Here is a 21,773-nt window from a genome sequence, read left to right as displayed (position 1 = left end):
AGCATTTTACTCCAACTACTTTGGTCCAGAGATCCAAACAATGGATCTCAAACAGAATAACAGCACTGTGTGAGAAAAGTGACAATTAGAAGCACAATAACAACAATTCAAATAATTTGAATTGTAAAAAACAAAACAGGATATTTTCCATGTACTAACAAAAACTTCCCCTTTTTCTATAATTTTATACATTTATTACAGTTTAAATCATGCTGACACATTTTTCTCATTTACTACAGCAGCATTTCTTTACCACGTCAAAAACTAAGAAAAGCTGTTACAAATGGCCTTCTTTTTCTTTTTTCTAAATATGTAGTTAAACTTCTTTCGTTTCACTGGTGCTGCCTGCTTAGGATCAAAATGGGCTGTAACGTGACTCTCCATGTAAAATGAGCGCATCATACCTGCTCTAACACAAGACAAACGGCTGAAAAAAGCGAGTGAAATATGAGTTATGGAGCAACTGGCTCATAAGATAAGGTTTTATGAGGACTGGGTTTGAGAGGAATAGAAGACATGTGTTTACACGTCAATGACAGGGTGAGGTCACAGGAACACATGGTAAACAAGCCAGTATATGATGTAAATGTGCAGAGCGGCTGAAAATAGCAGCACTGCGAGCACATAATTCTCACGGTGAATTGGCTAAAAACACTCAAGATCTATCCAAACTGAACCAAGGACACATGAATCACTTGATTTTATCTGTAAATGTGTATTTAAAAAGTATAAGGACTAGTAGATACCCTGTCTGAGCTGAGCAAGACAACACCTGTAACATTTCTCTTCAAAGCATCACAGCATGAAGTTGTTAAACGTGGGATCAGGTAAGTTAGTTATGGATAAACGATTCTTCTGAATGTAACTGATGACATCTTTTCTGGAAAAAACATTCTTGACATGCATTGAGTAAATTAAATCCCAAACAAACCACAATGATGGCAGATGTCATAATGTTACCCATGCGATTGTGATGAAACCACCATGCTGACAGATATTTGCTACATTTGGTCACTTGTCTTTGTTTGAGTGCTATATTTCTGTAATTAAAAATCCTCTTCAGTCTCTACAATCAGGAATAACAGAAAAAGGCAATCAATTGGTCCTTTTGTACCAAGGTGGCTCCTGATAGCAGGCAAGCATCCTCACCTCTCATCCCTGCAAGCCTCTCTCCTCTCTTTCCCTCTGAACTGTAGCGGAAGTGAGGTATAAAATATCACAGAGTACTTAAGTAAATGTACTTAGTTACATTCTAACACACTTTGACTAGGGTTTCTCTCCAACAATACTGCTGGATCTCCCTCTTACAGTCAATATTAGAGTGAGAGCATCTTTCTGATGCTCAATTAGATGCCATTAGAGTGTAAACCTGCACCAGTGAAGTTTAATAAGAAGTGCACTCAGTCTCAGATTTCATGCGCATACCTCAGTCCCTTTGTGTGCACTGGGCTTTAACTCACTAGGCAGTTACTGGTGTCTCCATGCATGGATCCAGCGCAGACCATGTTCTCAGTGATCTCGGGGACAGTAGTGATAAGGTTCCTGCAGATTGCGTCATCAACGATGGGCTGCCACAGGCACTGAAGATTGCTGGGGTAGTAGGCTGCAAAGTGGAAAGAAGTCTCAGTTTATTTATTTGGATGATTGTGGTCCAACCTGCTACTGGCAGGTGGGTAGGTATACCTAATAAAGTGTCTGGTGAGCGTGTATTTAAAATTCCAGCATGAAGTATCCAAAGATAATAGGTACCACAAACACTAAAACTCAGTAGTTACCAAATCTCCACCACTTATAAGAATATGGCAAAAAAAAAAAAACATGCAAATGTTTCAGCCTTGTGGCCTTTAACAAAGCTTTGATGGATTTTTACCAGCCCCCCAAAAAAAAGACTCATGATTGTTTCTTCAGTTTGTCTCCACGTGTTTGCAGTTTGGTCCTCTGTGCTGCAGTTCTGTGAAACACTGCTTTACCTCTCTCTCTGTTGGCCTGTCGAGGGAGCACCGTGCATCTTGCCCTACGGCAGCAACGACAGACTCCTGTCACCTTGAATTTGAGAAGTGGAAGAAGATGGATGGAGATATTTTTTAAGGACTACCTTTTCAGTTTCCTCCAGTTTGTGATAAAACTGAAGAAAACATCAGGTGAATGAATGAAAAAGCAGTCAAAATCCTTTTCCAAAAAAGAAAATCCTTGACAGACCTTCAGAAAGTCCTGGAGAACTATTGCTCAAGACTACCTTATAAAAGGTTTATAAAAGGTTTTTTTTTAAGCACAATATAGAGAAATATGGGATGGCTCAAGATTTATGCATAACGCTTTAAATAATTTATTCAAAAATAAAGCCTATTGTGTTTGATGACGACCTCTTCAAATCCACACTGACCCCTCTCTGAACGTCTGTGTGATTTTACTTACTGCCGTTAGACGACGCCTTGCCCCATCCAGACTGCATGCAGTCCTCATTAGCCACAGAGCATAGAGAGGGCAGGGATACAGTCTTGAAAACATATCAAACCCACAGAAAACTGGTTGAAAATCTGGTGATGTAATGTTAATTTCGCACATATCTCCTGCTTCCACAAGAATGCATTAGGAGACACGATAATCCCACATCAAAGCACAAGCATTTCTTTAACTCTAACTAGCAATGACTAATTTTAATTATTAGAGAAAAAGGCTGTTTATATCCATCTCACAGACAGGTCATTATGTACCTTTAAAACTATTGATATTTATTTAGACTCTTTCTCTCCGATTGATCTCTCCTTCTTTAAATGAGCCAGGCATAACATTATGGTAGACCGTGTGTCGAGGTTCTCAAGACAACATCACAAACTAACCTGTATTCAGAGACTCAATTCATTCATGCACTTTTCGACTCTTTTAATTCAAACAAAATGTACAATTATTGTTCTTTTCTTGCCTGTCACTGGGCAAGAGATGGGGTACATCCTGGACAGGAGAGACAGACAACCAATCACACACAGTCACACCTACGGCTAATGTAGAATCACCAATTAGCTTAATAATAATGTAATAATAAAGGATTGCATTTATATAGCGCTTTTCGGGACCCCTCAAAGCGCTTTACAATTCCACTATTCATTCACTCTCACATTCACACACTGGTGGAGGCAGCTACAGTTGTAGCCACAGCTGCCCTGGGGCAGACTGACAGAAGCGAGGCTGCCATATCGCGCCATCGGCCCCTTCGGCCATCACCAGCAGGCGGTAGGTGAAGTGTCTTGCCCAAGGACACAACGACCGAGACTTGCAACCTGCAACCGCCATCTTCCGATTACAAGACGAACACCCAACTCTTGAGCCACGATCGCCCTTAACATAATATGCAGTATTGTGCAAAACTCTTGAGCCACCCCTCATTTCTTTATATTGTGTTAGAAAAATGGGAAATAGGCATAGTGATTTATTGAAACATGCAAACGTACATGATAGTTCAGTATATAAGGCAAGCTTATATACAAAAGTAAATATTTGGTGTGACCAACTTTATTCTTCAACATAGTGCGAACGCTTTTAGGCAGCTCTCTTGTGTTTTCTTTAAAGTCTTCAGGAATTGTTTCCAGGCTTCTTGAAAGACACTCAGGGTGTTGGCTAACTTTTGTTCTGTTCTCCATCAAGATGATCTCACACTGCTGTGGTTCTGGGGAGGCCAATCCATGACTTCTGGAAGTGTTCACTTGTGCGTCTTTCTCATTATCGTGCTGAAAAATGAGGCCTTTCCAGATCCTATTTTATGGTGGATATGGTTCAAGACTTTTGCACTGAAGTGAATGTGCCTAAGCAGTTAGGCAAATGGATAGATAGACACCACGCCCCCTTTTTCCAGTAATGCGAAAAGCTGGTTCCAGATTCCCGGAATATTTGTTATTAATATGCCAAATGAATAATAATTTATATAATAATAATAATAATAATAATAATGATCAGTTTTATAAGTTCATAACATTCTGGCATGTTTCTACAAGATCAATCCAGTCTGATAGATAATCTGTTTTTTTCCCCCACTTTTAATCAAACATCTTCAGCTGTGTGATTTTTCCTGTATATGTCACTGTGATTGCCTTCAGGTTCTGTTTGTGCGTTAAGAAAATCATCAGCAGGAAAGCAAACTTTGAACAAATTTTATTGAACATAAATTAAAAAAAATTGGAGGTAAAAAAATATTCAACAGGCTTAGAAATTCTTTACAACTATGTACAGGAAAGGATCCGTGTGAGCTGATACAGTAACAAAGATTTGTGTCAAATTCAGTCATGAATCCTACAAAACAAAAAGTCCACAGCAGTCAGCCTAAAGTCCCAGATCCTTGTGTGCATCCAGTAGCGGGGGCACAATTACACAATGGAGTTTCCTAACAAAAAAAAGAGGAAGAAAGAAAAAGCACAAAAAAGGTGACCACCTATTCTAAGTGTCCAACAGCAGTGATGTTACCTGTTTCTTAATATCGAAATTCAATAATTAGAAAGCTTAAAGAGCAAGAAAGCAGTTTTTCCACTGCGTGTTGTGTAATTAAATTAAATCTCACTTCTTTCTTTGAGGTAGAACACCTGAGGGAGATTTGGGAGGGGGGCACAAAACAATGATTAACCAGACATCAATTGAAGGGAATAAGCTTCACTGTTGCTTAGCCTACAAAGAGAAGGTTAAAAGCTCAAACACATTTACTTCCATTAGTCTGATGAGCATACATTTATTGTTCAAATGTACAAAAAGAGCTGTAAGGGACCGTGCCGGGGAAAGATCACCGTTTTCCTTTTGAATGCTGCACCAAGGAAACGCTTCCTCGTAGGCCTTAAAACATACAAACTGCACAAACAAAGAACAAAGAAAGAGTGTAACAGTGGGTAAAAGCATTCGGGTCACAGCATCTGCGCCGTTACAAATAAAAACAGAAGCTTTCGGCTGACTGGAGGAGCACAAAGGTTCGATCGATGCTATTAAAACTAACCTGTGGGATAAATGTCATCAGCACCTAAAATATTAAGTGAACGGGAATTTGTAATTCACTTAATTCAAATCCCTGCTTCCGAGAGATGTGGTATCCAGAGTAAAAAGAGCTGCACTGCTGCTTTATAGTAAAAGTGAGTCCTGTCTGCTGCCAGAGAAGGCTAGGTCATGCTAAGGTGCTGTAGAAATTCTCCTCTTCGTCGCTCTCTGACTTTTTATTTACAGAGACAGACAGACAGCTGAAGTTAGGTCACTTCAGTTTGCACTTCTTTTTTTCCCCAGTCCCAGCAGAGGGCGCTAACAGCAAAGTCAGCGATGTAAAACAAAGTGTGAAGTAGATGAGAAACAGATCATAAATCCATCGTGTGTGTGTGTGCGTGCATGTGTAGACTTCATCCCAAGCTTTCACATATGGCTCTTATCTTGTCTACGTCCTTCACGGGTCTGTAAGTTGATCTTCTAAACACTGGCTCAGGTCTGTGTGCGTTATTGACCTCCATCATATGGCTACAGTTGCCTTCATGATTTCATTTACCGCCTGAGCTGCATCAGGTACGACGGCTTATTAGGGTTAGCGGTGAGGGGGGGTTAATTCAGATAGCGGCGGCAGCGCCTCGCCCCGCAGTTGCAGGAGAGCTTGTTGCTCTCGTCCTCGATGGGGAACTTGTAGTCGTAGGTGAGCTCTTCTCCTCGGTAGATCTTCCTCAATGCGAAGATAACGATGTGCTTGCGTCCGTCCACGTTGATGACGCGCGAGTAGCAGTTCGGCTCGCACGAGTGGTTGATGAAACGAGCCGCATTGCCCTGCATCGTGGCGTCGACCACGTCGAAGTCGTCGATGCGGAACATGTAGCAGCCGATGCCCTGGAGAACAGAAACACACACATTACTTTCACATTTTAAGATTAAAGGTGTTTCATTGTTCTCGCCCCTTATGAATGTTGCCCACGATGTAAAAGGAATTTGACCGCCTTAACTTTTAATGGCATGCCCCCCGAGTCTAGTGAGAGTGTGCCTTAACGAAGTGAAAGAAAAAGGAAGATGTTGAAGTGCAGTCTAGAGCGTTTAGCTGGTGATCAAAGAATAAAAGAAAAAACCCTTTAAAAAAAAATAGTTTTATTTTAATCAGCTGACTTGTTCCAGGTTCATCCGACGTGCCTGTTTGTTCCTGTTTGAAGTGCTAATGATTAATGTAATTGTTGGAAGCAGACCGTGTCTTTGCATGCTGTGGTATTCAGTGATTTCTCTGTAGTTGTAACTAGTTACTGCTGCTTCACATTAAACTTGCAGTGGTGGCTTTGTTGTGAACGAGTCACAGCAAACACGAGGGCCGTGTTTCTCACTAACGTTTTAAAAGATGAAGCAGATACTCTGTGATGATGAATTCCGAGTGTAACCAACCTTGCTGTCGTAATACTTTTCCCGCTTATCAGTCAGGACTGCGCGAATGACAGTACCGGCATACTCGATCACCATCTCCCCAGCATCGATGTTCCTTTTGCAGAAGAGTCCACGACCATGAATCGCCGATCTAAGGGGCCACAGGGGGAGAAGATTCGAAAGTTTAACTTATTTATTTTTGGACATCAATGAAACCCTGAAGGGTTTTATGGTCATTTGTCGTTACCTGTAGACTCCTACTGCTTCTTTTGAGATTTTCTCCAGGTGTCTGAATCTCATTGCCATGGGAAGCTCACTGCTGGTGGCTCGCCTGGCAGAGACGCAACAGAGCAGCTGTCAGTACTGATGTGAAAACTGCTCAACTTCACAGACAAAAGTGAAGCAAACTGAATGACTAACCTAGAAGATTTGAGCGGGAATTCATCCTCCTCTTCATCAAACGGGCCCAATATGTCGGGAAGCTCTCTGTGCTGCGACGCCAGGAAGTTGAACATGTCAAACGTTGCTTTCCTGGTTAAAGAATCAGGGAAAATCATTTGTGATGTGCGTCATAACAAGACACATACAAAGCGCAGAAGGTTTTAAAAGCAAAACCCGTGAACTAGGGTGTCTGTACCGTGTGCAGACTTCAGCTCGGGCGCAGCCACTCGGGTTGAGGGGGAGTTCTTCCTCGATGTCATCACATCGGTGGAAGCGGAAGCGGTGGCGTTTGCAGTATGCGGCGCCCTGCAGCTGCTCCAGCAGGAAGATGACGGCATCGTGGACGACGCCGAGAACCCGGGGCCCGCTCATCCCACCTAGAGGCAGCTGCCTTAGATGGAACCCTGCCCGAGCTTCGAGGACGCCGTCTATCACAGCGCGCCAGGCGACTGACGGTAGGTGAGAAAGGAGGCAAAGATGAACACGCAGCCAAAACGCAAGATAACACGGACAAATGTTTAAGTGAACACCTGGGCTGATTCTTTTATGTTGTATTCATTCTCCTTTTTATTCTCATATTATAATAAGAAAAGAAATGGCTGGCAACAGATAAACATCAGCCACTGACATAAATGAAAATCCTCTTATTTGCTGATAAAAGTCGAGGCTATTATCCGATGAGATATAAACTTCTATTTCTTATTTTTTTAATGACAAAGAGTAGAAAATACCAGCATAAGAATTAAATAAGAAGCAGAAGAGTGTTTCCTACCTTCTATGCTGTTAGCCTTAACGCTAAAGCCGTCATCACTGGTGATTTCAAAGCGCAGGTGGGGCTGGTTCATGTACGTCCTCGCTGTGGGTTTAGGTGGAGGTGGTGCTTCTTCTTCTGAGCTAAAACCTGCAAAAAGTGAAAGACAGTGTCACACCTAATCACATATTCTCTCTCGCAAAGCAACGAGACTTAAAGACAATCAAAACTATATAAATGAGATTAATGATAAATGTTAAATGTAAAAACAGGTTTTTAGCCTAAATTAGACACAAATGACTAAACTTATAGTCACAAACCTGAATAAGGGCCCCACTCAGAGAGGTCTCCGTGCCGAGCGCTCACCCATTTGTGCGTCATACCCTGAATCTGACTGTTGGTTTTGGTGGGAAATGGTGGACTGTCATCATGAAAACACCTGCACACAAGGGAAACAAACATATTTGTCAAAAATACTTTTTTTTTTTCTTCATTTTTTCACAGGTTAAACATTCTCTTCTCCCTTGATTTTCTCTTATTCTTAACTACTACAGGACGGTCTAACGGTCTTTGGGTCAGATCAAAAATCACATCAAGTATCTGAAATATGACACCCTGATGGCCCTGAACACTGCAGTCAAAACAAAACTGCCTGGGAGCAGGAGCCTGGACTGGAATGGGACTGGGCGATCAATGTTGGGATAAAGCTGTCCTTAGTATACATTCATGGTACACTCTGCACTAGGCTGCAACTAACAGAGTTAAAAATACTAAAGAAAGTCCTGAATAATCCCAACAGTTTATTCCTGCCATAAACAGCACAGGTTTTGACCTGATTACTTAACCTAACCTTTGATCCATTTTCCTGTGGCTCAAAGACATGATGTCATTTCTTAAATTAGGAAGGGGGTGGGGGGGGGGGGGTGGGGGGGTGTAATTTCACAGTCAAAGGCAGCACTATTCATTTTCCCCCAAAGTAAAATTCTTTTTATCCAGCTTTGTCTGAATTAGTCCACTTATTTTGTAAATATTAGTAGTCACTTTGATCCCCCAACTAGTTTAATTCATATCTGTCTTACTATGCTTACTTGGAAGCAGAATTGTGAACCTTATTTCATTTAATCTTTGATAAACCACTGACCTAAAACAGACTGCCTTGTCTGGAAAACATTTTCACATCCCCCACAATCCCCTCCTTTTCTTTGAATTTCTTTTAATTAACTATTAAGTCAACTTAATGTGTACAGCATCTTGGTTTTTCAAACAAAAAACAAAAAACAGCACATACACAAAAACTACTTGAGGCTCGAGGACCTAAATAATTAGTTTTCATGTGCCCTTTCAAATCTTTAAATACAGTCTGACATTAAGTATTTGCCTCCTTTTGCCTTTGTAGCGCAGTAATAAGTCTGTAAATGAGGCTAACCTTTTGGGTGTAGGAGGTGGTGGTGGGGCAACGATCCTCAGCAGCTCAGGCTCTGGCTGTGGCTCAAGCTGGCGATCCAGATCAAGAACATCTTTCATTGTTGGAGCTTTCATTCTTACACCACTCGGCCTGTTGAAAGACATCAACATGCTTTATTTTCTCTTTTGCCATCTTTTACTTTAAAACTCTTTCAGCTGCTGAGAATGCAAATTTCTCTCATTGCTGAGATTCTGCAGATCAGAGGACCAATTTATAAAATGTCAGTCTGTATGTGATGCTCGGTGCTTCATACAAAATGAAGCTGGAGATCAGTTTGGGGGTGTTTTTATGTTAAACATTAAGATCAATGGAAATATTAGTTTTTTAAATATTACTTGTGTTCTGCATGTTGCAGTAAATACATTTTAAAACCATCTGTTACCTGGCTTCATCAGTGTCCTCCGGCTCACTCGATGGATCCTTCAGAAAGTCCATCTTGGATTTCTTCCTGGAAGGTCTCTCAGACACCGATGACACTCTCTTAACTCTCACCTGGTGACGCGATGCAGCAGGTTCATTACCGAAAACACTGGGAGACTCCGAACGACCAGCTGATGACTGATCCGAGTCTTCGATGTTGGGAAATGGCAATGGTTTCCGATGCTTGGCCTTTGGCTGTCGAGTACTGCTGAGGATGATGGGTTTTGTTTTGGGTGCGTCGCGGTGAGTAGCCATGGCTCTATCGATAATCGCTTGGGCTGTGCTTTCTTCAATGTTGGAGAAACTAGATTCAGGAGAGCTGTACATGCTGACAGTTGTGGGAGCAGCAGCTGTGCTGTTGCTTTTCATGGGCACCATTTTGACGATGATCTTCCTCTCGGCCGCCTGGAGGTTCGGGGCAGGAGGGGCGTTTGCAGCTGAAGGGCTGGGCCGAGGCTTTATTATGACATGAGGCATGGAGCGCTGTAAAGCATTACCACTGTGGAGAATCTTGGCAATCTGGCTTATCTTATTGTAGGTTGGTGAATCTGTACTGAGAGGCTGATACGTGTTCAACTTTGGGTCTTTGATCATAATCTGACCGTGCCGGTTGACCAGCAGGACCTGATGGGTAGAAGCCTGCACTGGGGGCGAGCTAGCTGACCCAGCTGGATTCTCCGTCGCTGCCTGCTGCTGACTTTCCGGCTTGGAGGTGATCAAGTTTATAGCAATGGTTTTCCCCAGTGAAGCACCTGGCTGAATGTTTAAAGCATTTAAACCATTGATAATGGCAGCGGGTGCAACCGGGCGCGGTACTGCATGAAAAGTAACTGCAGCAGAGGAAACGGACGCAGTTTGTCCAGGGTGAGGGGGTAAAGGCAGTTTGGCTTGCATCAGGGGAAGTGAAGGTTTCATCGCCAAGCGCTTGAGGTTTGGCGCAGGATGTTTTGTCTTCACAAAGACCGTTTTCATCTGTGCTGTAGGAGGTTTTTTGGTTTTAGGCTCTGGAGAATAATCAGGATCATTCAAATCATCTTTAAATCCTTCATCTGAGTCAGCTGACGAAGCACTGTCATCTCTGTTGTCAACGATGTGTTTATTTGGGTACTCTGCAGAGCCATGCTCAGCAGGAACAAAATGGCCTGTAGATGAATCCAAGAACACCTCGTTTTGAGACGGCGATGTTTCTGAGGTCATCGGGACCTCTTCCTCCTGAACGGACAGTTCACTGTTTGTGTAAGCTGACTCCAGGAGAGCAGAAGGTGAAAGACTTTCCTGAAGCACTGGTTCAGGTTGTTCTTCAACTGGTGACTTTGGGACCGTGTAGATTGACTCAAGCCTTTTTAGCGCCACCGTTAGTTGTTTAGTGGGTGTAGTGTGGTTGGTTTGAATTTTAGCTTCTTCATTCCCTCCCTCTGCATCCTGAGCATCTTCATCGGCCGCCTCGCTTTCAGTTTCTGACCCACCGTCCGCACCGTCTAACTGCGGGATAGACTGAGCTGAATTAAGCTGACCTGAGGCATCCGAGCCACTTGCTGTGTGATCGCACACCACCGTGCGTGAAAACTTAAAATAACGACTCGAGTCGTCTTCTTCAGAATCAATCTCCTGATCGTTTCCCTGCATTTCCACCTCTCTGCTGCCTTGTGCCCCGCAATGAAGCGACACATTCTCTGTGAGCAAAGCCTCATCAAACTCAAGCTTGGCATTCAGCATGGAGTCCACTGCTACCTCAGTGTCAGTGTCAAACACAGTGTAAGGGAGCTCCTGAGACATCAGGTGGGCCACTTCCTCCTCCAGGTTATCAGGTGCCAGTGAGATCCCATTTGTAGTGGCCACAGCTGCATCTTCTGCCTCAGATGATGCCAAAAAGTCTTGGGGAACCTCGGCAGAGACTGGAGTGGTAATTTTAAAGCTATGCCTCCCTCTGGGGGAGTGAGTGATGGCTCCTTGCCGAGGCGACAGCCCTGTAGAAATGCTGGAGCTGGATCTAGGTGGGGAGCTCCAGACTGGAGATGCAGAGTTCTGTCGTGAGAGAGGAGGTGAAGCCGATCCAAAGTTCGATGCTCTCGGAGGGGAGCTGAATAGGGCACATCGGGAGTGGACCGTGCCGCCAGAGCGGAGTGTCATTGGTACGGACGGGTCGCTCTCTGATGGCGAGGAGCTGCACCGGCTTCTGGACGAGAGCCTTCGAGGCCGCCGGGTTTCCTCCAGGTCCCTCAGAGTCAGGATGTGATGGGATTTGGGTGGAGCACACCCTGACAGCAAGAAAAGGGAAAAGGGTGTGAAATGGGGTTTACTTTTTTTATTTAAAGTCACACTACAACAGGTACCCATCTTCTCCCAAAACTCCACGTACCTGGAGATGGTAGTGGTCGAGATGATCCTCCTGCTGGTCTCCTGGTGTGTGTGTAAGCAGGGCTTTTAGACCCGGGTGTGTTGTGCAGTTTAGAGTTGGGTGATATGGAAGTGGATTTTATTGGGCTGGATGTGGGACTTAAAATATCTGGAGACTCAATATCTAGGAAAGATTTAAAAAAAAAAGAGAGAGAGAGAAAAAAAAAAAAGAAAATAGTTTTTAGCACAGTAAAAAAAAACAAACAACATATTTTCAATTTCTTGTCCACTGCTTCAGTGCTCTCCTCACAGCCGTTGAGATCCTGCTCACCTCTGTGGTGGTTCGGACTGTGGACTATGGTGTGGTTCTCTTCATCCTCCCACTTCAAATTCTGTTCCTCACCAGGGAGAGGAGTGCTCACCTCTGTCACCTTGCAGGTGTACTTACAGCGCCGGCGTGGGTCCACGGTGCTCCAGTACAACCGTGAACACCTAGAAAATAAAAGAACAAAATACGTTTCAAGCTTGTTAATGAAGAGACAGTGAACTATGGATAAATCAGTAATGTCAGTAACAGCAGCCAAGAACTAAGCCAATCACATGTAACCCTTTCCCATTAGTACAGCTTGGCATGGTTTTCAGGGGTTTCCATTAGGTGGTAGTACCTGTTACCAGGTGCTTCTTTTTTAATCTACTTGGCCGGGGTTCCAAGCGATTTGAGGCGATCGAAAGAAAATGTGACATAAATAGACTGACTGGATTGTTAAATTTGTGATTGACATGACATTGACCAATCAGGTGAAAGGAAGAAAAATTGGGTCAAAATTAGTACTTGTAAGTTGAAATCCACACACAGCCAGGGAACTTGAGCGCAGAGTTTTACACATCGTTTTTTGCTTTGTATCTGTAACCAGATCTTAACAAAATTTTTTTTAACTTGTGTAAATATTTTTACATAAGTTACAATTACAATTACAAGTACAAAATATTTATGACCACAATTTGAGCCCATAGAAAACTACACAAAAAACAACACTCTGGTCCCTGAGTCTGAGACTAAGCCATAGACCAAACAGCAGGTATGACACCGTCTCGACTCTGTTGTGTTGTTCACGTTGCATACAAATGACCTCACTGGACTTTCGGCCTTGTTGCTATAATGACCACATGCACATAAGGTCGATTGTAATGGAAAACGACATAAACCGAGTTCAGTCCAGCTGAGTAGGCAGCAGTGGAAGAGGACTAATAGAGTCTTCTGTTTAAATGTGCTTCTACTCTAAAGTAGAAATGAAAGGGTTTACAGCCTGATAGAGAAAACAGTCTGACTTTAAAACTAATTTCCCTGTGGGTACTTTTTATTTTTCTTTAATAATATAACTGTAGACAAAAGTACCGCTGCGCCTTATACATCAAGAGGAAAACATGGTTCTGCGCTAGGTCTGTGGACAGCTTTGCAGACTATGTGTTGTAGCTGTTTTTAGCTATTTATAAGTTATAGAATACGAAACAGGCATGTTAATTTCTACTTATATCTATAATTCAAAAGTTGCTGTTTGCGAAGCAGTAGATGAACAGCTTAATGGGGAAAAAAAACCCAAAAACAAAACAAAAACAAAAAACGCTTGAATACAAAGGCAGTTATCACTTACTGATAGCCTACAGGATACAGCATCCTCCCATTTGACGACAGCTCTGACAGAACACCAAGTTTCTGAATCTGCAGCGAGCCTGGAAGGTAAAAAAGAAACAGATAATGAGGTTCATTGCATCAAGACATAAAGCAGCCGTATTTTAATTCAATCTGAATCTATCCCATTACAGGAGTCAAAAACACGAAACATCAAGATAATCTTACCTATGGTCATATTTATGGATTCTGGCTCAAGACCTGTGAGGAACTTCCTTCTGAGATTGATCCCATTGAAGTCCACATACACCCGTCGCGGGACTTCAAACCCTTTACCAGAGACGATCTGTGAAGAATCACAAACAATAGTCAGCATAACGAACACAAAATCAGAATATAATATTAAATATGTATACTGCTTTCAACAAAAATATATATTTATAATCTGACAACATATAATTTCACACCTTTGCAGTCACCAGGTCCCTGTGTTTGTAGCAGTAAACCTTCCTGTCCTGCTGGAACGCGCAGCTCTGGGCACGTGCACACATGAAGTGGAAGTTACTCTGACAGGTGGGGAGGCAACAGCCCACGGTGGCTCCTGACTGCCCGCAACGATCACAGCGCTGAAGGAAAATTTAATATGTACACACATAGTTTTAGGACCAAAGGGTACTTGTCAACCTTACAAAATGAATGACTGATCCTGAAGTCAGGCCATTAGGATTAGAGATGATCAAATAATTCACAAGATCTTTAAATGGAAGACAGGAAGAAAAATAAAGAAAAATAAATAATAAAAATGGACGAGGTTAAACATCAGCAATACAAATAAGATAAGATTTCACATAAGAAACCATTAATCATATTTTTCAATAGCCAAAATGTGCTTTTATTCCACCAAGTGACACTTTGTATTGGATAAAATGTTACAGAAATATATGTAAAAGTAGCCCTCCTTCCTTCTCAGCTAACATTTGGTGTTTAATGACTGTCAGCTGGCAGTCTTTTCTCAACTTTTAATCCATGATAAAAAAAAAAATCCTCCAAATTAAAGATACATAATTGGACTAAATGTCAGGTTTAGGTGATTTGCAAACATTGCCTGGATTTCCTTGTTAGAGTTTCTTGAAGCGGAATACTATATATCCGTTTATTGATTTGAACAAACAAAATTATTTTGAGAAAGAATTCATGCATCTCAATGGTCTTTTGCCTCATGGGACCATTTCTCATCCAACGAGTTAATTGACTTTACGCCAAATTGTCTGCAGAGTTATAATGCTGACATCGAAGGACAGAAAAAGGTAAAAAAAAAAAAAATCAAAAATCGTTATTCTATGTGGAAACATCTGTCTCGAATTCATTTTTGTGATCGTACCGCATCCACTTTTGATCATCGACAGCTGTCGTTGCTTCGCTTGTTTGCATCTTGCCATCACAAAGACAGGTGCTGGCACATAAATGAAATGAGATTTAACAAACTGTATTCCTAGCAAGAGCAGCGACGTCTGAACACCTAGCTGTCACGCACAGCCTTAGTTACCATTTAATTTAATCTTACCAGGTGGCGCCCCCTTGAAACAGCACTGTGCACCTGAAGAAGAGCACTGTTTTCCTCGTACACCTCTGCAGACCAAAGACAGCAGTTAACATGGGCCCACTCGTTCTGACCCAAGTACAGGAGCCGTCCTGCTTCCTGTTGAGAAAAGAGCAGTTATATCACTTAAGAAGTATCAGGGAGCCGTTATTATAGTGCCAAGAAAACAAAAAATGGTCAACAATTTAATAAAAATTCTATACATCCTCACATAATCAGTCATTTCTTTAACAAAAACAGTGAAAATGGGATACTTCCCCCTTATCCTGAACTTAAAAAAATGATTAACTTAAACTTGCTGAATATTTTGAGGACTTCTGTCTATCCTGATGCCTTCAGAGCAAACAATGCATGAAACAACACCAAAATTAAGTGGGGAAAAAAGATCTATGAGCCAAAAGCCTTGACATAAAAACTCACACTGGGAGCAGAGTCTCCACATTGCTGGCACAGGGCACATTGTCTCACATCTTCAGTCTTGGTGGTCTCTGGAAGATCATGTAAACATTTTAAACTTGAGAATGTGTTCGATCTATTGCAAGAAAGTGCCTTTAGCTTTGTCTTCAGTGTGCTACAAAACAGATTGTAATAGCGTCCATACCAAGTAATTTCAGAGAGGGAGTTTGCTGTGAAGTCACTGACGAGTCAGTTTTCCCAGTCTGTGGGTCCCTGGAGTTTTTGAGCTGGTATGTTCTCTCCAGCCATTGTGCATAGCTGTGCTCTTTAGATGGTGGGAGAACTGCCTCAGGGAGCATGCCACTAAAGAGGATGGGATAAAAACAAACTGAAGAGAGCCATTTTAGGCACCTGTCCATCTACTACAAGGTCTTCAGACGTTTTAATTATAATTAAGATTTAATTTAGTGCCAACCTTGTAAATGACAACGTTTATGAAATTGGTTAAGTAAATTATTTTTAGCTGCATTTACTTACCTCGGAAGTTCTTCTGAGAACGAGTTCCACTTTTTGACATTGCACCAACTGAATACTTTTTCCATGACCTGTCAGGCAGGAAACAATGAAGTAAGACCAAAATTAAGGAATGTTGAAGGACAGTGTTCATTTGGATGTGACAACGAGAACAGAAAGGGGGCAGCTGTAGCTCAGGTGGTAGATGAGACGGATGGGCATTTCCTCGCAAGTATCCTTGGGCAAGATATTGAACCCAGACTGGCCCTGATGTATCCATCAAAGTAAAAGTGTGTGTGAATGTTAGAAAAAGCGCTCAGGCATAGACTAAAGCGCTGTATGAATGTGCTACGAGTGCTTAACTTGGGGAGAAAGGAGCTGTATTAGTCTACTCGTGATTTATCCTGAGGAAAAACAGGTTTCTCTACAAAATGAATTAAGGTCTGGGTCTCTAAAAAATACATTAAAAGCAATTAGAGAATGGTAAAGGGAGTGCTTACTTCAACGTAGTGTGACATTGCCTGAAGGGTCGGTCTCTGATCTTCCAGCAGAGCTTCCTCTTCCTGCAGCCTTTGCCTTATCACAGAAGCAATATCGCTATGAAAGGCTTTCTGATTGGGAGACAGGAAAAAGAAAAAAAGGCCATTAATTCAGTATGGGTTCTACAAAAAGAGCCTAAGTGTAAATGCATAGGATATATATGCTCACTATTGAGGTGTATCCGCCCCCTTTAAACCTCCTCTCCACCGCTTGTAGATCACAGACTGGTTGCTGTTCCCTGATAAATGCTGTGATGTTTGATTCCTGACACTGAAAGACAGTAAGAGACAACTACTTCAGCGACACATCTGGAACATAATCAGGCTTTGACGTTAAAGGAGAAATACTAAAATGTGGCATTTTAAAGGATAAAAAGGTTTCCTGGTGCATCCTCTCAGAGTCTTGTTGGCAGCTCTTACCGCTTTACACGTTATAAGGTGCTGAGTGCTGTTGGAGGAGAGGAGGTCAGTGAGCACCTCCTCCACTCTGGCTGCGAGCCTCCTCTGCAGCTCCTCCTTCAGGATGCTGTGACTGGTTTGGTGCTGACTGCAGGGCGAACATGTAAAATCCACTCTGCCTTGCTGACTCGAGAGCAGCCCAAAAAGCTCCTCTGCAAAGACAGAGAAGGAGAGCTTCGTTTCTACACAGAAAGTTAACAGCAATCACATTTTATCTCCATAGTTTGGTCCTGTTTTATAAGTCACTCATTCAGAAAACAAGCTCATAACATAACAATAACAACTTTATATATTTAGAAAACTTTCAGTTTTGATTAATTCACTGTTAAAATTAATTCAGATTTATTTTGGTGAAGCCACCCAAGTTTATTCTCTGTCTCTATATCCACTCTTTGGGTTAGAAAAGTCTCAAATCAAGCCTTTAGAGCCTGAAACCAGAGCTTTCATCTCACAGGGATTAGTTGTCTGTAATGTGATGTCATTATTTGAAATTGTGGCCTTATTAAAGTATGAGTATTCACCCTTGTAACTGATAGATGCACTACAACAATAAGAGGGGTGGAGGGGGTGGGGGTCTACTTTTAACAGCCTGAGAAAACATGAAATCCAACAAACAGTGAACAAAAACTGACTGAACTGAAAACTTTATGAGAGCAACTCACCCGAGATCCCTTCACATCTGTAATGAATCCAGTGGCTGCACTGCGAACACTGAAGCATCTGTGATGGTTGGATACTGTCTTCATAGCACTTGTGGCAGATAGTGCAGAAATTACCTGACGTAAAGTAAACAGAAATCACAGACGAGTCACATCATCCATTTCAAGCATATTTACATACAAGTTCAACTCTCAGAAGTCTTACCTTTTTTGTGGAGTGAGGTGCAGTCAGGGCAGAGGTCCTGCTCGTGGTTCCACGTCAAGTCCCAGGTCTTTCCAGGAGTCACGCCGCAACTTTTACACCGAATGCACGTCATACACACCTGCACAAAGACATATGTGATGTACGGTGTCATAAAATCGTCACATTTATCCTCAAATAAACTGAACATATTCCTAATTACTTTAAAGCTGTTAATGCATTTACCCAGGGGACGCTGGAGTTCATAGGTTTAGGGTATGTTGGTCCCAAGCATGAAGGGTGGTATGACGTTTGGCATCTCCTGCACTGCAGCACAGGCTGTGAAGGGACAGAAAAACAAAGGTATAATAATTATGGGTAAATACTCGACTATGATGTACACCAAAAATTGATAAATATGTAATTTAATTCAGATCTCGTGTGTAAAATACTTAAGAAGCGTGGATAATGTTTTTTTTTTAATGAAGTGAAAGACTTAAATAGAGTTCTGAAGGTAAAAAAAAAAGTATTTTAAAAGACTAACACTTTTCATGTTACTCTAAGTTATTACAAATAACACAAATAATTATTTTCCAACTCGTATAAATTAATGCAAACTTGTTTCTTGTTTTCTTCTTCTTCTTCTTCTTATTATTATTATTATGTGTATTTTGGGGGGATATTATAAAGTCTCGCTATGCCACATACACACCTTTGTGCTCTTGCTTCGACGTCCGCACACGTGACAGAATTTGCAGCGCCTGCAGAACCAGTTTTCCTTGTTCTCCTCGAGGGGGCGCTCCTCAGGTGACAGGCAGAAACTGTGGAAAGGCTCACAGCAGATCTGACAGAAGATCATCTGATGGAAGTGGGAGGTAGAGGAGTTAAAAAAAAAAATAACAATAACAACATTCAGAATGCATATGAAATGTTTCTATTTTGGTTTTTGTCACATAAGTGAAATGTAAAACAGAAGCTATTTGCGTGAGCACCCAAATAAGCAATTTGCATACTTTGCCAAACTAGTCAAGCTCAGCTTACCTCGTGTCGCCCTTTACTGGCGCAGAGCAGACAGACGGGCTGAGGCGTAGTTGGGACAGACGTGAGAACGCTGAGGCCGCCCATTAGCCACACATTCTGGACTGCACAGTCCTCCTAGTGGACAGACACCCAATAACAGCACAAACAAAGCAATCAGAGCCTCTTCTCCAGAGGTTTCCAGGTGCTACATTAGTTCACTAACCTGTATCAAGGTTATGAACATATGCCGGTTTGTAACAACTGAATGAGAGCATGGCTGATCATCCATATGCTGAAATAACAAACATTCCCCGCTGCCTTCTCCTCCCATTATGGTAATTTACACAGCATGAAAATACTGATGTTTGTTTGAAAGCAAACTGAAAAGAGTGTTTGTCATAGTGAAAATGAACTTTTTCTCTCAGAGATATTTTTCTCAGACCCATAAACTGTATATAAAACATGGCAAGGAAAATTTAGTTTGACATTTGACCTTTTTTATCTTTTTAAACTGAATATGCCCCATACTGTTTTTTCATATACACTGTTCTAAATTGAGCCATAACCTACAAAATGAAAATTAAAGAAGATCTGAAATCAGTAACTCAGACTATTAACTACAAATGTGTTTGCTGATGTCATACATGAGGTCAGCACTAAGGTTATTTTCCCAAAGATGATGCTTTCTATAAAAAATGACTTTCCAGTGTGTGACCAAAGCCCACAGCTGCAGCTTATGCAGATTTTGAAGATAGATGCTTTATTATTCCTTTGCAGGAAATTATATCGGCACAGCAGCTTCGACACAGATAACAGCACAAATCTGAAACCTCAAAGCAACATTAATTTATAATAAAGTTCTTAATAAATGTGGATAAAATCATATTATTGTGCATTAAGCAGTTGTACAGCAGCTGTTAAGAAGAACCTCCTGAGGCATTCAGTCTGAGATCAGTTATATTTTACATCTATGTGGGGATCTTAAGGTGGAAAGAGCTCTCCTGAGAGAAAGCGATAATGGTGGTGCTGAAAGGTAACACTGTAGAGTGAATACACACCCCAATGAGCTGTAAAGCAAACAGGCTGCTGAGACTCACCTTGAAGTCTACACGGATCTTGTACGTGTTCTGCGACAGGCCCTTTTGGGGAAATCCGTTAGTTAACCCTGTCGGGGTGTTCACTGACGTACACTCTGCAGGATTCTGGGAACGAAGGACAGAGTGTGGGTCAGTTGTTGGACAGTTTTGCAGCACTGTCTCTTTTACAGAAGAATCCGGCTTGTCCTCTTCAGCCTGCTCCAGTCGTCGCTCCTCCTGCTCGTCTTGTGCGTCCTCCTGTAATTCTGCGCCTGCACTGGCAGTCTGAGGGGGGCCAGGCACAACTCTGCTCAGAGTTTTATCTGTCTTAGCTCTGTGCGTCTCTGTGTGCTCCACCTCAAACCCTGGACGCCCATGAGAGCACTGCTGTGATGAAACCTGAATCAGAGCTGAGTGCAGCGTGGACTGTGGATGCTGCTGAGGTGGTGATGACACATATTTGTGCGAATGCATGGCTGACTGCACCACGGACTGGGGCAAACGCTGCAAACGTAACAGCAAAGATTTCTGTGGCGAGTCTCTAACTGGATGAGGTGAAAGTGGAGAAGCAGGCTGTGTTTCAGGATGGGACATTTCTGGGGGACAGTTTGTAATGGGACATGACAAATGGGAAAAAGCAGGCTGTGTTGCAAGATGAGACAACTGTGGATGCGACTGTGCAATACACCGATCCACATCATCATGTTGGGGCGACTGCTGCAGCAAATACACAGCAGGAGACTGCAGGACAAAGTCAGGCAGACGGCATAAGTGTATTTGTAGCTGCCGCATTGGGGTCCAGGGTGGTCTGGGCTCAGGGAAAGTTTCTCTGGGCTGCATCTCTTCTGCGCTCTCCTGTGCCTGTGGAGGAGGGGACTGCCTAAGCCAACCAGCAAGAGATGTACCAAAGTTACACTGATAGTAGTGACATGCAGCGGCGGCAACCGGCAACAGCCAAAATGACAGAAAACGGAAGGAGCACTGCGACTTTCAGAAGACGGTTAGCCGGGAAGGAGCGTTAAAAGTGTATGCATTCAGTAGCAGCACAGAAACACACACAGAAGCGTTAACTGAGTATTAATACACACTATTTTAAGAGCTAGAAAATTCATAAACACAAAACTAAACAAATATTTTGGTGAAATTTAAATTAATCTGCTATAGAATGCACACAAACTAATAATTTATCTAACAAATCAGGTGTGTAAACTGGAATGCAGAATAAATAAAGGTCATTTCATAAATTATGGATTTACATAGTTCCATCTCTACACTTGGGAATTCTATGAAATTAAAGAGATAATGCACCTGTTGTGTCACATGCAAAAACCAACCCACTACCAAAAAATGGTTCATGCAACGAGCCACAGCAGCATAATCTGGCAGATTAGTGATAGCACAGCAAATACCCCTGCTGTAATGTCTACAAGTGCTGCCAGGTGCCCCCCCCACCCCCCACCCCCACCCACACAGTGCATCTGTGTGCATATAATCTGCTAAAAATAGGGCTACTAATTTGCAAAACATCAAATGCAGACAGAGACAGGGCTGCACTTTAAGAATATCTGTTCTCAGCTTTATGGGGGAAGTGAGAGATTACAAAGAAATGCAGAAGTTTGAAGCAATGCAGAAGCAAAAACAATTTTTTTTACTGACAATAGACCATTCTTTCAAGCCAACAGAACAAGATTTGAGAGGAACAATTTCGAAACTGACAGCTCTAGTTTGAAAATGTCAAATGCTAGTAAGAAGAAGCAAGAGGCATAACCAAGAATCATCTCAGCCTGAATAAAGACAAAGCAGACAGCGTTTTAGCTGTGAAGTCAGGGGTGGGAGGAGGCAATGCTGACTTTTTACACATCTGCTGTGTTGATTAAGGCAATCGCAGTCCCAGTTAAACTAAACACTTGACACAAAGAGGCTTCCGTCACTATT

The 21,773-nt window shown here is 42.2% G+C and overlaps 1 protein-coding gene across 2 annotated transcripts in view; it reads right to left on the bottom strand.

Annotated features, from left to right (window-relative positions):
- Window positions 1-4,129: 4,129 nt before the first annotated feature.
- Window positions 4,130-21,773, bottom strand: part of kmt2ba (lysine (K)-specific methyltransferase 2Ba) — a 34,774-nt gene continuing 17,130 nt past the window's right edge. The window contains exons 10-36 of one of the 2 annotated variants that reach the window (XM_006787958.3): window positions 19,860-20,699; window positions 18,784-18,897; window positions 18,455-18,601; window positions 17,989-18,081; window positions 17,767-17,884; window positions 17,565-17,678; window positions 16,864-17,054; window positions 16,613-16,714; window positions 16,405-16,515; window positions 15,929-15,996; window positions 15,597-15,754; window positions 15,416-15,483; window positions 14,960-15,094; window positions 13,863-14,021; window positions 13,624-13,741; window positions 13,418-13,496; window positions 12,097-12,257; window positions 11,788-11,949; window positions 9,391-11,686; window positions 8,970-9,098; window positions 7,864-7,982; window positions 7,565-7,693; window positions 6,989-7,241; window positions 6,772-6,882; window positions 6,599-6,682; window positions 6,373-6,502; window positions 4,130-5,835 (exon numbers count right to left, since the gene is read on the bottom strand). In XM_006787958.3, coding sequence (XP_006788021.2) covers window positions 5,560-5,835; window positions 6,373-6,502; window positions 6,599-6,682; window positions 6,772-6,882; window positions 6,989-7,241; window positions 7,565-7,693; window positions 7,864-7,982; window positions 8,970-9,098; window positions 9,391-11,686; window positions 11,788-11,949; window positions 12,097-12,257; window positions 13,418-13,496; window positions 13,624-13,741; window positions 13,863-14,021; window positions 14,960-15,094; window positions 15,416-15,483; window positions 15,597-15,754; window positions 15,929-15,996; window positions 16,405-16,515; window positions 16,613-16,714; window positions 16,864-17,054; window positions 17,565-17,678; window positions 17,767-17,884; window positions 17,989-18,081; window positions 18,455-18,601; window positions 18,784-18,897; window positions 19,860-20,699 — 6,465 coding nt within the window. In that variant the 3' untranslated portion in view covers window positions 4,130-5,559. The remainder of the gene's footprint in view (window positions 5,836-6,372; window positions 6,503-6,598; window positions 6,683-6,771; window positions 6,883-6,988; window positions 7,242-7,564; window positions 7,694-7,863; window positions 7,983-8,969; window positions 9,099-9,390; window positions 11,687-11,787; window positions 11,950-12,096; window positions 12,258-13,417; window positions 13,497-13,623; window positions 13,742-13,862; window positions 14,022-14,959; window positions 15,095-15,415; window positions 15,484-15,596; window positions 15,755-15,928; window positions 15,997-16,404; window positions 16,516-16,612; window positions 16,715-16,863; window positions 17,055-17,564; window positions 17,679-17,766; window positions 17,885-17,988; window positions 18,082-18,454; window positions 18,602-18,783; window positions 18,898-19,859; window positions 20,700-21,773) is intronic. The other variant, XM_006787959.3, reaches the window with a different exon arrangement.

Source organism: Neolamprologus brichardi, chromosome 22 (genome assembly GCF_056152115.1).
Source record: "Neolamprologus brichardi isolate AB-2024 chromosome 22, ASM5615211v1, whole genome shotgun sequence".
In the NCBI taxonomy this organism is placed as follows: Eukaryota; Metazoa; Chordata; class Actinopteri; order Cichliformes; family Cichlidae; genus Neolamprologus; species Neolamprologus brichardi.
The sequence above is the reverse complement of the archived record's forward strand: the minus strand, read 5'-3'. Positions and strand labels throughout refer to the sequence as shown.